We start from the raw sequence: 17,230 nt of genomic DNA on the forward strand, positions 1-17,230 counted from the left end.
TTTTACATGTGAAAAACTCCTGGGAAGCAAAATTTTCCGAATGGCAAACAACTTTGTTTATTTTGAGTAATATTTCCTACATTTTAACACTTTATTTCTTCTTCTTATGAGACCTGATGCTTAGCAGTGAGCTGTTTACCACTATCAACCTGGACTCCAGAGGGTTTTAAACTGTATAAAGTGGGCTGTGGGATTTCTGTGGAACTGAAACACCGAGCTACGTGTCATCTCATTGAGAATGCTAACTCTCTCAGCTGATTTAAAGGGAGTCGTGCACTTAATTATCTACCACGGCTATTTAGTTTGAGGTAAAAATGTAATCGTTCTGTAATTTGTGTCTATCGCTGCATCAACTTTGACAATTAAAGAAGTTTCTAATGTTATGGAGAAAGTTGTCAATGCGTCTGAGAGAAGTAACAGGTAACATGACTTGACCAGAGAGGGCTGCTTCTCTAAGGCGACTCTGGATGCAAATTGTGCAGCTGCCTGTCATATGTCAAACAAATCAACGCAAAGCAATGCAAACAGATTGCTGCAATGTTAAAAGGTTGTCTTCTGTTTGAGTAGGTGTGTAGTGATGGCTCTGAGGTGACTGGATGATAGATTTTGATTGTCAGCTGTTAGAAAAACGATGCACTGTCTGAATGAGATTTGTATTCATGAAGTGGCTGTACAGACGGCACAAGACTGTGTGGTATTCATGGAGGTCTACGGGTAACTCTGCAGACGCATGGAGTCAAAAAGACACATTTCAGGCTTGCTGAAGGCCATTCAAAAACTAAATTGTAATTCTAGCATTCAACTGAATGTGGATTAGTTTGACTGATACACTGAACTATCACATTAAATATTACTATAATAGTCTGTAAGCAGCCATAAATGATCATTCAGCTCAATGCTCAATAATCAATACTGTATGCAAAAAATGTTTGTAACCCTATTTGAATTTCAAATAGTCTTCTTAAGGAAGTCCTGTGTGGACTGGAGGCCTGTCTGGGATGTTTCCCATTATTCTGCTCAGAGCATGCTGAGACTCCACCTCCGTGTGTCCCTAAAGAACAGTGAGCACAGATGGAAATTTTAAGGACCAGATGATCCATTAGTGAAACCGTTGCATAATAATAGATTTAGAGCTCAATGATCCTCAGACTGCATTTGCCGTTTGTAAGGGACTGCAAAGGGAGGGCTGTAATAATGAGATTTAGCATTAGCGATGATAAATAAAGCAACATCTGTGATTGACCTTTTCATAGATAAGAATGTTCACAAAATGGACATTTTGTCATTGTTTAGTTTTATTTTTGAGTCACTATTTTTGTACAGATTCAAAAAACAACACTTTTTTCAGAAGGTTTGATATAATCAAGTAAATTAGTGACTTTTGTTTATGACATCTTACACAAAATTTGTTACACTTAATAAAATAAAATGAAGCCAGGCAGAAATATGAAATGCATTTGTCATTATGCATGTCAACATTTCCTGTGACCATATAGTCAAACACATACTGGAGCCAACTGGCTTTCTATTGTCCGCTCTTTCCTCTGATATCTTGAGACAACATTTGTTCAGATCAAATAGCTGGCGTGGGCTGTGATTTATACTGCTGGCCATTATATCATTGGCATCATCTCCAGGAGGTCAACAAGTATGTGTATGCATATAAAGCTCAGATAGGATGTGTGGCTTGGGTCTTTTTTTAAAGACAAAACAGCTATGTTTGGGACCCAGTTGAGATAACTGTCTTCACACACCTTTTTGTTTTTATCAGTCCATCTATGCAAAGTCTGTCTAATACAGGTTTTTTTGGATCATTCTATCACCTGACACATGTGGAGGTTGCACAAGCCGATGATGTCTTCGGGCCTTGGATGTATCAACAGAACTTTGTGTTATTATTGAGGAGGGCCTGAAATACATAAAAAACAACTTATTCAGTTAAAAGTATTTAAGAAATAAGCATTAAATAAATGAATAAATGACACATAAATTACATAATTTTAATTTTAGAGAAACAGTCCTTGAAATTAAGTTGCACTGAAACACATCCTAAACTATAATTTCAACTACAATAACAGCCTCTGTTTTGAAAATATGCTGTTTTTTTTCTTTTCCAGGTTCCCTACACTTCCCAGCATGCACCAGTTTGCACAAGAGCTGTTTTGATAGGAGGAATAGCACCAACAGTCACTGTCCTGCTTAGTAGTGCCAAGGAAAAGAGGCATGAAATGAGTCATCCTTTTAAAGAAAGACAGAACAAAAAAGGAAAGAAAGAAAGAAAGAAAGAAAGAAAAATTTCAGAGGGCAAACTATTGTTTTTCTGCCTGGCCATTGTTCTGTCTGTTTATGACCTCAGCTGGTCTGGATATCCCGTAGCAAACCACAAGACAGCCGATTCCATTGTACTATCTGCCAAAGTAAGCAGTTACACAAGGGTCAAAGAAGAGGAGACAGTGCGTGTGTGTGTGTGTGTGTGCGTGTGTGTGATGAAAAGATGAACCACATAAGAGCAAAAGATGAGCGGTTGTAGGGTTAGAAAAAGTGAGGCTGCTAACTGAGGGGGTGACGGTACGTTATGAGACCTTTATGAAAATCACTGTCTGGATTATGGGATCATTCTTTACTTCATGCTCATCATCATCATGCTCTACAGCAAGAAAAAGCTAAAATGTAAAAGACAAGCTAAAAGACATTTTCAGCTCATTATCAAGTGCTATATCTTGTATCAGTGTGGCATCCACAGCAAACAGAAAACTTAGTTGCAAGGTGAAGTGTTGTAAGGTGTCATGCCACCAGGGGGCAGCGTTGACTGCAAATTGCATATTGTATGAAAGCACAGCATGAGCTTTACTTTGTGTGTGTGTTTTACCTGTTCTGTTGAGGAGCTTTTGCCTGGCTCTGATAAAGGCCAGGATATCAGCATCAGCCTGCTGATCTCCAGTCAGGGGAATAGAGGAGGACGAGAGTTTGGTGGTAGACAGGGCTCTGAAATGTACATATGTTCAATGTAGTATTATATATATATTGCTTGAAGTTTACCTTGTGTGTGTGTGCGCGCACGTGTGTGTGTGTGTGTGTGTGTTGGAGCAATATATAGCACATTTTACAACACTGCTGTAAAATGTGTTTTAACTGTTCTTATTCCAAAAAACATTAACAGGTAACAGAAAAGCTCCTCATACCATGGAGTCTCTGTACGAAACAATAGTATCTCTGTCCTACAAATGGCTGCACGTAACGCATTGGCTGTAAAAAAAATAAGTAGTTTTGACAGCAAGTTCAAACGACACCACAGGTGTTTGATTTGTGAACAGAGTTTGGAGACATTACTTCACATTGAAATAAAACTTTTATGGTCATCTTCAGAAGAGGAGAGAAAATGCAGCTCAGCTATAAAATCTACAGGTCCAGGCTGTATGTATAGACTGAAGAGCTACTGCAAACATGTGGAAAATGCTACTATATAATTTGCAGTGGTGCATACACTTGATAAATGCATAGCATATGTATGTGTCCCAAACTAAACTGGATACAAAATTCAGTTCGATTCATTATTTTTATGGTCTTAATCATTTAAAACTGCAAGTGAAGTAAGAAGTGACAGTTAAAATGATCCCAAATGCTGCCATTGGGTTTTTTTTTATTTCTGAAATGCAACTTATAATCACTGGATTCTCCTTAATATTCTATAATTTCATGAAAAACCATCCATTGATATTCAACATGTACCTCCACTCAGATGAAGGGCTCCCATCCACAGACTCATCATGCCATGCAGGGACAGCTGTCAGTGGAGGTACACTTTTGGGGATGTAGCTTCTGAAATTCACAGAAATTTAATAATTACAATATCTAAGTTGATGAGGACAAAGTGTGATGTGCAGTATATTCTAGTAGGACCTTATGAGAAACACATTAAGAGATGAAGGGACTGACCTGAGATCATGAACAGGAGCGGTGGAGCATTTTGGATTTGACTCTGGGTCTTTCACAGTACTGCTCAGACTAGGTGCTCTGTATGACAAGAATTACAAGATTGTTACACCATGATCCCACAGATCATCTGTAGCTTGCTCCATCAATGCAATACAGCATAATGTACACATGAAACTTGTATGGTGGTTCTGTAGAAAGTACTGACTGTGTCTTACTGAAGTCTGTATTCAGTGTGATTCTCTGTTTTTCAGTATGATCACCAATTATATGTTCATCCTAACCACAAGAGGGAGCTACAGTGCAAAGTCTGCTCAGGGTTTCTGCAGAGTTAACCATGTCAAATTTTAGACCTGTTATGAACTTTCCAGTGCTGCATTATTTAAGATTTTAAACAATTTAATACCTGCTTCATGATCATACCTACCATAGGTATAAAAGTAGCATTATTTATCTTATTTTTTCAGCACTTGCCAACAGCATTACCAGTCATTTCTGAGGATGTGGACCCAGATAAGAGGCAGTAAATGGACAGATACATTAAACATTGATTAGTTTCACTTATTGTATTTTTGGAAATTTCCATTTGTGTCTGTGTCAGCTATCAGATAATTACAACAGAATGCACAGTACAATCAAAGACAGTGCTCCACAACAATACTACCAACAATAAAGAATCAAGTACAAAAAATTGCAAATAAGACATTAAACTTCCTAGATACTGTAGCTAACAGCTAACAGTGACAATGATCATCTATTACTGCTACACACAGCAGGCAAAAGAAAATAATTAAGAGTTATATTACCTTTAAAGGTAATATAGAGAAGTGAGAAAATTCAAGACCTGCAGGTTTCCTGATACAGTCGGAGGAGTGAAGATGGCAATGTGTACACACAGCCTTGACCAATACTGTGGTGTTGTTTCTGAGAATGTGACACACTGTTATCGTGGAAGACTTGTGACAGACATGGGTTGTCAAATACCTCCTGCATCACTGCCAAATGGCTAATTATATTGTTATTCACATCTTCTAATCTCTCTATGAAGCGAACAAACACAACGGCATTACCTTTCAACATTTGTTCAATATTTGTTCCATGGAAACAAGCACTGAATAGCTGTAGCTTGTTGGTCATTAATCAAAGACTATCCAAGCACAGATGGTGAGAGGGTAAAAATAAGTTTAAAGAACTGAGTGGAAATGACTCAGTGAGGGGACTTTGTCTCTCTTTGTAACTCGGCTGCTTTCTCTACCTAACCAATCGGCTCAGTCTTAGCGACAAAAACTAATGCTTAACAACATGGCCACTGCATCTTAATGTAATCAAGCACACTTTTAATAGGTGTACATTTACATCTACAGTAGGGATGGAAGGATGGAAAAAAAAGCAGTCAGTCAGATTTTAAATCACTCACAGAAAGCGTATCTCACCGAAATCCTGGAGTGCCAGGTGAAGATGGCTGCAAGGTTCCACTTTGTGATCCTGCATGACATCTGGCTGTGGACTCTGACTCAGATTCCTAGTCACAATCATTTAGGAATCATTGAAATTTTTGCTGGAGCGCTCAGCGAAAACACCATTCCATGCTGATAATGTTGAAAGTTAAACACAATGTGGCCATATGTAGCTAAAAGAAACAGAAGAACTCAGGTATTTTGGGTCCTCTAGCTACATCACACCTCACTCAAAGCTTAATCAACTACATGTGCACTGTTTTCTAAAAACAGAGCAATAAATGGTTGAACAAAGCTGCTGGATATAAGTATATTGCCAAGGAAAATGGCCTGCTTCCTGCTTGGAAGACCAAAACTGCACATGTAGGGTCTGTCTGTCGGACTTGCTTTTCTTTCCATTTGTCATTCAGTGATAAATTCCCAAACCTTGCTCAGATGTGAGTGAGATATTGTTCTCCATTCATAAGATCAAACCCAAAGAGTAGAAGCCAGCAGTGTCTGCTGGTCAGATGTTCTGTTTAACATCTTCTTTGTGGTTAATTCACCAAATGTGCACAGCAGCCATCAAGGCCAAGTAAAGTGTGTGAGACCTGACTTAGTTCTTCTTAAGTCAGTGTTATAATTAATTCACAGTTTGTTTGGGAATTTTTTTATCTTTTTTCTCTTGCAAAATTATATTTCACTACAATGTACAAGTCTTTTACTTATTCACGCTTGCACACAGAATTATTACTTAAGTACTGAAATAAACACTGACTCAACTCTTATCCCCCAATGTGTTGCTGAGAAACCTCATGAACATGTTGTCCTTGTTAAGGCCTAACTTCTTAGTTTATGTATTGATGTTGTTGCTGTCTTGCCTCAGAGCTCCAGGATCTTGTTTGGGTCACATGGAAAACTGTACAAATGTGTTCCTGTGTCTATGTCTCCTACATGTCTCTGAACCAGGGTCTATTCAGCATGATGCAAAACAGAGGCTGCAAGGGTCACACCGGTGCCATAAAAGCCTCCAACTTCAGAGACACTTGCATATCAACTAACACACATAATGTCCATAGAGGCCAATATTCAGAAAACACTCACAAAAGAAACCACCATAAATATGGAGAGGTAAGTGAACTGACAAGCCTTCCTGTCTGATGTGACTAACGTATCTTTGACACACAGCATTGTCATTGTGTCATGTTTATAGAAGCTTTATGTGGTGTTGTCACATAGATAGGAAGGGAAATGTAAGGTAAGTTACCTGCACACTGGAAGTCTCCTGACTCCACCACTTCTCAAAGTCCTTCTGGAGTTTGACCTTTGTCCTTTCCAACAACAGCTGCAGGTGCTCAATCTCAGTCCTTAACGCTTTCAGACGGCCAATGGTGCTCTTGTAACTGAAGGCACATATTATCACATTATCATTCATCTTTTGCCCCCACTGCACAGCATCTGCTGTGTCTAATCAATCTGAACAGGATCTTTCGAGAACCTATGCAAACATTTGGTGTAGTAATACATTACAACGCACTGCTACTGCACGTACAGCTTTTTTTCTTGATCAATGTGTTTGCACAGGTTTTCTTCTACTGGGTTTACCTCCTCTTCAGCCCCTGTGTGATTCCCCATCACACCTATGGTAGAGTTGGACAGGCAGAACTCATGACACATTTTTTAAAGACATAAGTGTGAACATACTGTAGATTAAAAGAAACACAGTCATAATGTTTGTTTGTTTCAGATTCAGAAGCAAGTGTGTGTTGTGTACATGAGAATGCATCTCATTTAAAGACAACATCTGAAATACTGGCCCTGGATAATAGAAGCCAGGCTGCTGTGATGTGTTCTCTGATGCCAAACACAAAATAACAAGAAAAGCCCTTGGCGTCTGAACTGGAGGGAGATGTTTGTGTGCTTTACAACCAGATTTCCTCATCAAAGCATTTATGTCATTGATCAAAACAGTCAGAAAAGAAAAAACTCTTAGAGCTGTGACGCCCAGTCTTTGGTCACTAAGCTTTCAGTCACTGGGGCCTACTGCAAAGGCTTTGAAGTGGGCACTGCTGCACATACAGTACAAGAGCAACCACAATGTTTACCACCCCATTCTCAAAGGAGTTCAGTGTCAAAAAGATCAGAAACAGGGTTTGCATTTGCAACATCTTTTAAGTTGACACTTTTTGAAGTCAGAGTGTGAATCCTCAATCATCCTAACTTGAGAGCAGGTGTACATGTTCTGTTTGGCTGGTGGTGTGGGTAGATGGACGGTACGTTACTCTTGTAGAGACACACGGTTCAAGTTTTGCTTGTGGGAACAATCATGGTCAGTTTGATCTTACCATGAGCTGCCCTCTGCCTTCTCTGCAGTGCTAACTGCTTCTTCAACTCATCTGAGAAAGAGAGAGGGAGGAAAAAACTTAAGGAAAACTTTCAAATATTTTCCTGCATAATTGAAATCAACCAGTAATTCTACTTTATTCTATTGCTTATATATAAAATACTAACTACAGTTTAGTATTCAGCAGAAATGCAAAGGGCTGCCAAAGTGACATCACAGAGATCCCATGTCACTAAGATGGGGAAAATGCACAACGCTCAGAGCAATACATGAGATTACCAATTGTGATAATAACAGAATATGACAGGAGGAGTTTGGGTGGCGGGAGGGGAACACAAATTGTGGACAGCAAAGAGTGAAGAATGAAGAAAGGAGGAGGAGAAGAATTATAGAACTGACAGTTCTATAATTCTTCTACAATGCTATGCAACAATGCTAACTGTAAACTGTAGGAGATGGTTTATACTCATGCTGCTTTAATGTTATGAACGAATTCAAAGAACAATCGTTCTGTTTGTTCTGGTCCATCAACAGATTATGTTTGACCACAGATGTAGAAGTAGAGCTATTATTACTGCAGGCACTTCTTGGATCCTTTCAACTGATATTTCTAATATACACTACAATATACTTATTTAAAAATGACTATGCATCTACTACTTGGTAAAAGCCCTGCATTGCAACACAGTTTTTACATAGCACATCTTGCCCAAGAATCTATGACCTAATCCAGCTGCCTTTACTCAACTTTAACGTGCATGATCTGGATAACTGTGAATTTTCACCCACTTCACAGACTTCATGGAGACTACATCCATTTCTGACACAGTCTATGATTTCTCCACGACAGTTTCTTTTTACTAATTGTTGGACATGCAGCATACAGCACTTTCACAAAACAGATTTTACAAGACCGTCTGTGTGTACTTCTTGATTTCAGTAGCACTGATGACTTTTTTTCAGTGTTGTTGAGTTATGTGTGTCTTATCCATACTAAAGGAGTATTGTAAAGGAGTATGATGAGAGACAAATTAAAAAAAAAAAAAAAAAAACATGGTCAAAACCTGAGCAACAATAATCAAGGTGTTCCCACTTTTACTCTCTAGTGTGGTTCAGGCTCCAAACACCCTGGATCCTAAAATTCCAATAATGCAAATCAGCAGTGTCTTTCCTTAGACCAAAAAGAAGAAGAATGACTTCTGCGAGCCTGGAAGCAACATGAGGTAGAGTTTTGGGGTCACTGCCTATCTTGTGGCAGTAACCGTTAACATATGGGTAAGTGCTTTACAGGACAACTGTAAAACAAATGGACTAAACTATATTGTATAGTTTATATAAGTGACCATACCAGTTTGTGTGGCACCATTCAGACATGCAGACAACAATACGAGCCAACAATGGTAGATAATTACACACTGACATCAAGTATTGTGACAGAAGGTTTAGGTAATGACCAGAATAATCACAAGGCGGACTAAAAGATAAAAGAGAGATTGGAAGGCAGTATTTTCTGTGGTGAGTTTCCATTACAGTCCCTTAGGTCTTATACACATGTAGACACTGCTGTACTAAAGCTCTTTCTGTAATACGAGCATGTAGCCAATCTAAAAGTTAAGGTCAAAGCTCCAAAGATGAGAAATCCAGATCAGTATCATTTTGAAAAAAACTGGGGTGTGGGACGCAACCTTTTGACGCAACACCTTTCATGGTGCCATAAAAAAGTTGGATTAGAATGTTTAGTCGAACAGAAGATGAAGAAACTGAAAGGATTTGAGGCAAACATCTGTCTGGCTGAAGTGGCCCTGAGTAAAGCTGAGTCTCTTACAGAGGTGCTGGGATTAATAAAGTACAACATCCATATCACTGACTTTAGGTTGAGTATTACATCAGCTCTCAGCATTCCACTGATAAACTGTTTACAGTCTGCTCCAGTGACACACAGATTAGCTCATCTTTCAAAACTCTTTACAGACACTTTATTTAAATCTAGACCACTACTGGGGGTTCCAGTAGACAGTGGAGACATAAATGGATGAAGTGAAATGTTACAAATGACACACAGGGATATACTGTGGCTATGATGACACAGTTTTTCCTCATGCCTAAAGAGTAAGAACAAGGGTTTGGGAACCCCTCACAAAGCCAAGTGTTTTCATACAATGTCAGTAGTTAGGGTAGCTGAGAATCCAAATGAACGGAGACGCCCTGTGGCTTTACATTGTGGTCAGGTGGGCAGACCAAGTCATCTCACAGGCAAAACTTTCTCAAACATGCGCCACAGATAATTCATGTATATTGTCCCTCTTTCATATATAACATAAAAGGATTAAGAAATATTTATCGCATGAGCATGCCATGTGGACACAGTGAAAATGTGCAAGAAGCACACAGCAGCGACCAACAGAGAAAAAGGAGCCAGCACAACCTGTGTGGTTGACATCAGTCATGGTATGCAGAGAAGCTTTATGCCTAAATAACTCTCAATCCCAGATTTCAATGCCGATGCACATGTGCAATATGTCCTGTTGAAAATGTGATTGCATTTTCAACAGTATTTCTGTCTTTCAGTGACAAGAAAAATTCCATAAACGATTCATTTGCATACGTGTCAAGAAGTAGTGGTGTGCGGTGTGCTAAATGCAATACTTCATTACAGTTGAGTGCTCCTATACTCTTTCCAGGACAAGACTGTGGGCTCCACACCAAAACCTCTTCCAAACCATGCAGGGTTTCCCCCCACATTGTCAAGAGACGTGCCGTCGTCTTCGAGGCCTGGTTTCAAGATACAAACCTCAATAAATATTTGGTGATTTTTGTGGCCTGGAGGTTAAATGTGATATTCCGCACATATACCACAGCAAGTTCAAGATCCAAGGATTATACATTCTGCCCAGCTTCTCAATACCTGGGTGGGTGTTGGTTCCTGTGTATTAAGTTGGAATCAAATGTTAAGATAGTGCAATATGAATATCTTGGAAAATTATTATTAATTATTATCATAATTTGACTAATAAACAACCATCACAAGACTTGCATATATGAAAAAACCATATAAAAAGTTGTTAATGCTAAAATGAGAATTTTTATTGGACAGCTGTGTTCAAGACAGTGTTTTCTGAGACCATAACCTAAACCAGGAACATTACATAAACCACTCTAATGAGCAGCTGATAACATTACCTCAACAAGAAAATCACAGCAGCAATCATGTAGAATCAAGTGGCCATTGGTTACAAAGACATCATGCAATGCAGAAATCAAGTTAAATTTTCCTGCGATGTTCCTTCACAAGTGGTTTGGTGCTTCCTGGCAATGACGCACATTTTAGACTCCAAAAGACTTTGCTTGAAATCCATCCCAAAAACCTTGGGTCTTTGGGTCACTTCAACAGAGAGTAAAAACAGGATGCCAAAGCAGTTACCAGATGCTCCATCACATGTGGCAGAGAAATCAAGAGATGCTGCTCATTTTCAGCTACTCTACACCTTTGTAGAAGATGTGCATCGATGAATAAATATATATCCTCGCACCTTTTGAACCTAAGGACTTGGAACACACGCTCCTCCAGTTGGATTGGATTCCAGAACCATGTGTTGTCGCCAAGAACAATACTGTAAACCCAGGAAATGTTTAGACACTTATGTCTTCATGGGCTACCACCTCTCCCTTTCTCCCCTACTACTGACCCTCATGCTGGGCACATCCATCAGGGAAAAGCACAACGTTTTTGTATATATTATGCTAAATGTTTCCATGTTCTACATTTACCATGAGACCCAGGTAGTGTAAAATTTCCAAGCTAGCCTTCCAAGATGGCAAGGAAACACACAGCTAAATATTATGGTGCTACTTTCCATCCAGAAGAGGCAACCACGTTCCACTAAAAACACTGTCTCTCATCTTGGAAGAATGCAGTTCCATGTAGCTAACAATATAATCAAATCTGACAGCATCATGATTTCTTGGCGGTATCTTTCCGATTTTGAATCATGTCAAGAATTCAAATGCTAAAACTACATTCATTTAGTTGAAGAGTTAATATTCTACATGATGTCACTGCTGATTTCTGTGTGATGTATGATACACGGCTGTGTCAGCACCTTATGGACTGAATGCTGAGAAAAACTTAAATTCCAAGGGTGATAAGTGTATGCTGGCATGTATGAGGGTAACAGCTGAATGCTACCAAACCACCAAGCGTGATCTGAAGCAGCACTGATGCCAGGCACTGGTGTGAGGCAAGCCTCTCCATTTCAGTGGCATGTGAACTGAACCACAAACACACACAGTCTAGGGATATTCTTAAATGTAGCTGGCGAACAGTAAATGCAAATCAAGCCCTAATAACAGATTCTGAACTGTTTTAAGTTTCCTGGAAAACGCAACCAAAGTACAGTGACATCATTTATCATGCCATTATTGCTACCAGTAACAGGACTTGTCTTTGAACAACTCATTATTAAATTTACTGAATAAAATTATTTGTATCATGAATTCAAATCAATGTGGATTCATTTCCAACTATTATGAAGCATTTCCTTTATATTTTAAATCTTACTAAATAATCAACCAAGCAATAAACAAACACTTAGGGGCGGAAGCAATGAATTACATTTACTCTCTGGTTACTGAAAGTTGTTTTTTTTGAGTACTTGAGCACTAAAAATCTTGAGTACTAAAAATCAGTCATTTTACTCTTACTTGTGTATTTCTATCTCAACTACAGTATTTTCCTACACTTCAAGTTCAGTTACAACGAAATAGTGTCTCTGTGTGAATGGAACAAAAGACAGGAGCCAAATAGAGAAGAAGTGCCTGTTGTGTCTGTGACAGACAACAGGATACAGTCTGCACTTTTACTTGAGTAAAAGAGTACTTTTACTCTAGTGCTCTTTCATATTCCCAGATGACTATCTAAGGAATAAAAGCATTGACACACAGGAATACACACATGTATGTGTCTACAGAGAAACTTTGGACAGAAGTGTAGTGGAGGCCATTTCTTGGAGGTAAACTGGATAATCACTCAACATTGACTGGAGCTAGGTTTTATGCCAGGTCTCCTTTTGGCATAGTGAGGCTACCTGTCAAGGACATTACCCAGAAGAACACATGGGTGTGCTTACAGAGTCATCATAAAACAGCCCTGGCTCAGGCTAGTAAAAAGTACAGGTTGGAAGACTAGGTGGGTGGAAATCAGAACGCCTTTTGGTCTTGGAAAAGTTCAGGAATGTGCTGAACGACATTTCTACACTCCGGGGTAACGTAACCCTGACAGCGATGTGTTCCTAAACGATTTTCAGGTAGGCAGGCTGGTGTATTTTGCCACTAAGAGAACATTAATGGAAATCACCAGCATTCTTCAGGGCTTGTTCCACAATCTTTGTTTGCCATTGGGATAATGATGATGAAGAAAATAAAATGCAGAATTGAAAGTTTTCACACCTTCAAAATATAATCTGATTTCCAGAGGGTGACTTACTGATTCTTTCTCTGGCCTCCATCAGTTGCTCCCCAAGTCTTCTGGCTTCGGCTGCCCTATTCAAAAGGATGCAGGTGTTCATGGACAATGCAAGAAAAACAAAAGAAATCTGATAAATGAAATCTGGTAAATAACAACAATAATCATGTCCAATGCATGAGCTTTTTTTTTTGCGAGGTATTATAGAATTCCAAATGAAACATTGCATCAAACAAATAAAACATATCTTTGTTGCCATGTATGGCCAAAGATTTTTGCAAGGTTTTCTGATTCCAAACATCAACACATTTTTAAAACCTACCAGTCTCTGCAGGTTTTAACTGTCTGAATGAAAATGAAACATGGCCCCCCATACGTTCTTCCCAAAGGTATAGGACTTTACGCTTTACTGGGGTCTGACTGACATAGCGTGTCTTTGAAAAATGTTCACACAACAAGCAAGTAAAGATTTTAATTTTCATTGTGGCTTCCCTTGGATATTTGAATGGAAAAATCCATAGCTCAAAAATGCATTTGCTTAAAAGTAGGTTTTCTGAGGTACAATAAGAGAAGGGGTTAAAATGGTCTGTCATATGTTCCCTGTGAGATTTATCAAGAACTATAATAGAATGGGAGCTTAAAATAAACATAAAATATATAAGCCTATAAACAAATATGACCCTCCTCATATTGCTCATACTGACTAACTGCAGTTTGGACAGTATCAGGATATTAATTTAAACTGTTCATATAACTTGTCCTATGTCACTAACCTCTGTTTGAGTATTTTCTTGTTGTCTTCAATGGTCAAATGGTCCTCATGCTCTTTGATAAAAGTGTCAAAGGCCTCTTGTTTAGCCACAGATAGCTGAGGAGCTGAAAGAAAAAGATCCGGCTATAAGGATAAAGCATATGCTTTCTTCGAACAATCAGAAGCTACCGTTCATATCACCACATCATTCACACTACTATCCTGAAAACCACACAACACAAAATAAATCTACTAACTATGGGAAGTTGTATCAGATCCTGTTGTTCAGATTTGAACTGTAAGATGTGAGCTGTGCACATTCCCACATCCACAGGTACTCTGCTCCAATCTGGCAGCCAGATGCCAGCAAGAGCCTTGCTGATACAGCTGACCTCCCACCTATTACTGATATTTGAAAAATTGAAGGACTATTACCCTTCCATTCACTGTTTAAATAGAACATAAACACAAATATAAACAGCAATTCTTTAGATGTAACATGTACATGGCAGATGCCCTCACCTGACTTTGACAGTCTCATAAGTGAGGAAAAGTGATAGCTCTGCATGAAATACTCTACTTTTACCAAAGAAACAAAACAGACACAACTGTTCACACTGACTGCACACAGGATGTTTTTTGTTTACTTGTCAACATCTGATTTAGTGGAAAATGATTTTTTAATGTTATTTGAAGGTGACTAATCACTCACATTGTGCAATAAAATGAAGAGCGGGAAGATAACATTGGACTGCTCTGCTATGGAAAGGTTGCTTCAGAGCAGATATTTTTGCATTGCAGGAAAAGCACCGGTGTAACTAATAACATAACGATGGCAAGTTTCCATCAACTGTCGCATTTCACAGAGCCAATACAGGACCTTAAAAGTGGCTCACTTACAGGGAGTGGTCTTTGTTAATGTTGCTGATTATTTTTAATTACACATGTACATTTTCAGATTTCTGTGAAAAGACCAAAGTTTCACAACGATTTCCAATAAATTCCACCCTTGTTAACATGTGTGGATTTTTGTGACAAATTTGTTCTAACCAAAGACATGCACAGGACAGCAACTCATGTGAGATTTATTGTAGGACAGTTAGGAATTTTGTTTCTTTATTTTTGGAAAGCTGATTGAAACCAGCCGGCATTTCATAGGCACACAGGGTGTTGCAAGAGCCAACCCCAACAAATCAGCTTTGGAGGTTTTTTGAGGGAAATGTACTCCATTCAACTCTTGTATGAAGCAACATTCCAGGAATATCTCTGAGTGATATGACATCATATTATGTTGTACTAACATAATTTGTGGGGTAATAAGATCACATGGACCTTAGGCCAACTTTCCTAATTCTTCTTTTCCATGCTTCAAGTGCTGACAAACCACAGAGGTTTTACTGGAAAGGAATGTGTCGTGACTATTGTTGCTGTTGCAACAAATTTTAGAAATGAAATACCAGCACAGTGAAGTATGACAGGACTTTTCCATTAATATATAAGAAGAAAGCTGTGCGACATCCGTTGTTTAGAACTGTTACATTGTGTTTTCCTACTGCGGCCCCCTTTAGGGGACAGAAGTATTTGACTTAATGAGGCATCGCTATTGTCTTTGGCTTCTGCTTAGATCACAGAAATGTGTGGAAGGCCTGGTAGAATCATCAGCCTCTCTTTATATGTTAACAGGATTTACACTAAGCTCTAACCCTACACTACGTCTCAACTTTCCTTCGAGTTTCTGCAAGCTTAATACAAGTCATCACCAGCCTGAATTATAACAGGAACAACATCCATTAGACATATTTTTACACTATCAATAATTATCGTAAGAGCACAAGAAGACACTGTAATATGTACAAGTGAAAGAAGACAATAAATTAGGCATCTCTCACTCAGAGTAGCCCGGTTTGCAATTTACAGCGTGCATAGTCGTAATCCAGTCACATGAAGAACTTGTAATGTATGTAAACTGCTGATACAGAGACAATGGAAAAAAGAAAAAAACTCTATATGTTTACATTTTATTCTGTACTGGCAAAAGCTCAGAGCCGATGTATTATGGCAAGAATAGTATCATTTATGCACCATTCAATCAGCATGAACAGTTTCCATGGAAAGGTCATCATCATCATTACGTTTACAGTCAATCTACTGGGGACAGCAATTATGCTCTCTGTAACCATAGAGGCTGTTGGCTACAGCTCCAGAATCCTCATATTAAAGCTAAATTAAAACATACATAAGCTTTCGGTGAACCATCGAGCATAAGGAAGGGATAAGGGTTGTGCATTTGTTTTGAATTAGGACAGAGTAAAGAACAATGATCTAATGTGCATATAGTTTGGTTATGAGCTTCCAAGTGGGTCATGGAAAATACCACTCCAGATGTGAGACGTGATATATGACACAGTGAACTGTACACAGCTGTGTCAATTGTGTGTTTCTATTATTTGGCACATTATGTGTATTTAAGAGGAATATCAATATGTAACTGAATGTAATGGACTCTTTTGACATGTCAGTATTAACTGGTGCTTTTTTTAAAAAAAAATCTCTGACATTGGTGTGCTTCCGTAACACTGGAAACACTGGAAATGCTCAATCTGCTTTTAAAGGTTTTCTTTTTCCAAAATGCAGAGCCTTTCTGGAGAACATGAAGTGTTCCCTGCTGCTTAACAGCTGATGGAGTTGGAAATGTATTCTGCTGACAGTATTGGTTGGAAATAGAGCAAAAAAGAGACAGGAAAGTGTGAGAAAATTTGATAAAGATACCAGACTGGACATGTAATTGCTAGCAATGGACTGCAGGATCTGGGAGTGTCTGAGGGGGTAGGAACATTTTCACACCAAATTTCACAACAATGTACTCTATGAATACTGCTGGCTACAGGACCTTGCCATTATAAAGTTTGTGTTTATGAGTTAATATCATCTCACTTGCTCACTCAAGTACATTGTTGAAGTAAATGAAGCAGTTATGATTTATATCTAGACTCCTTTGACCAGCTCTTTGAAAAGAATGTAAGTTCTAAATCACTGCAAAACAGTTTACAAATTCCAAGCATTAAAAATTATTTGCCATTAATTCCACTTAAAAATTCTAGGATTATTATATATCTTATCCTATCTCATATAACATTTCACTCTGCCACAAAAAATGTGACTGTGGTTTGGGAACTGACCTATTTGACCATTTGGACAGAGTTGTTGAAAGAGTTGATTTATAAATCATCTATACATTATGTATGACATAGGGGTGACACTATATGTTTTTTCAGGGTTGAAACCAATAGTGATTAAGAAGATCA

General features: G+C 38.6%; 1 protein-coding gene across 3 annotated transcripts in view; it reads right to left on the bottom strand.

Moving 5' to 3' along the window:
• Window positions 1-1,259: 1,259 nt before the first annotated feature.
• Window positions 1,260-17,230, bottom strand: part of kif6 (kinesin family member 6) — a 49,642-nt gene continuing 33,671 nt past the window's right edge. The window contains exons 11-20 of one of the 3 annotated variants that reach the window (XM_046412968.1): window positions 13,948-14,050; window positions 13,196-13,251; window positions 7,715-7,765; window positions 6,922-7,009; window positions 6,637-6,772; window positions 5,367-5,455; window positions 3,937-4,014; window positions 3,730-3,819; window positions 2,870-2,985; window positions 1,260-1,909 (exon numbers count right to left, since the gene is read on the bottom strand). In XM_046412968.1, the coding sequence (XP_046268924.1) occupies window positions 1,896-1,909; window positions 2,870-2,985; window positions 3,730-3,819; window positions 3,937-4,014; window positions 5,367-5,455; window positions 6,637-6,772; window positions 6,922-7,009; window positions 7,715-7,765; window positions 13,196-13,251; window positions 13,948-14,050 (821 nt within the window). In that variant the 3' untranslated portion in view covers window positions 1,260-1,895. The remainder of the gene's footprint in view (window positions 1,910-2,869; window positions 2,986-3,729; window positions 3,820-3,936; window positions 4,015-5,366; window positions 5,456-6,636; window positions 6,773-6,921; window positions 7,010-7,714; window positions 7,766-13,195; window positions 13,252-13,947; window positions 14,051-17,230) is intronic. The other 2 variants (XM_046412966.1, XM_046412967.1) reach the window with 2 other exon arrangements.

This window comes from Scatophagus argus, chromosome 15, assembly GCF_020382885.2.
Source record: "Scatophagus argus isolate fScaArg1 chromosome 15, fScaArg1.pri, whole genome shotgun sequence".
Classification (NCBI taxonomy): domain Eukaryota; kingdom Metazoa; phylum Chordata; class Actinopteri; family Scatophagidae; genus Scatophagus; species Scatophagus argus.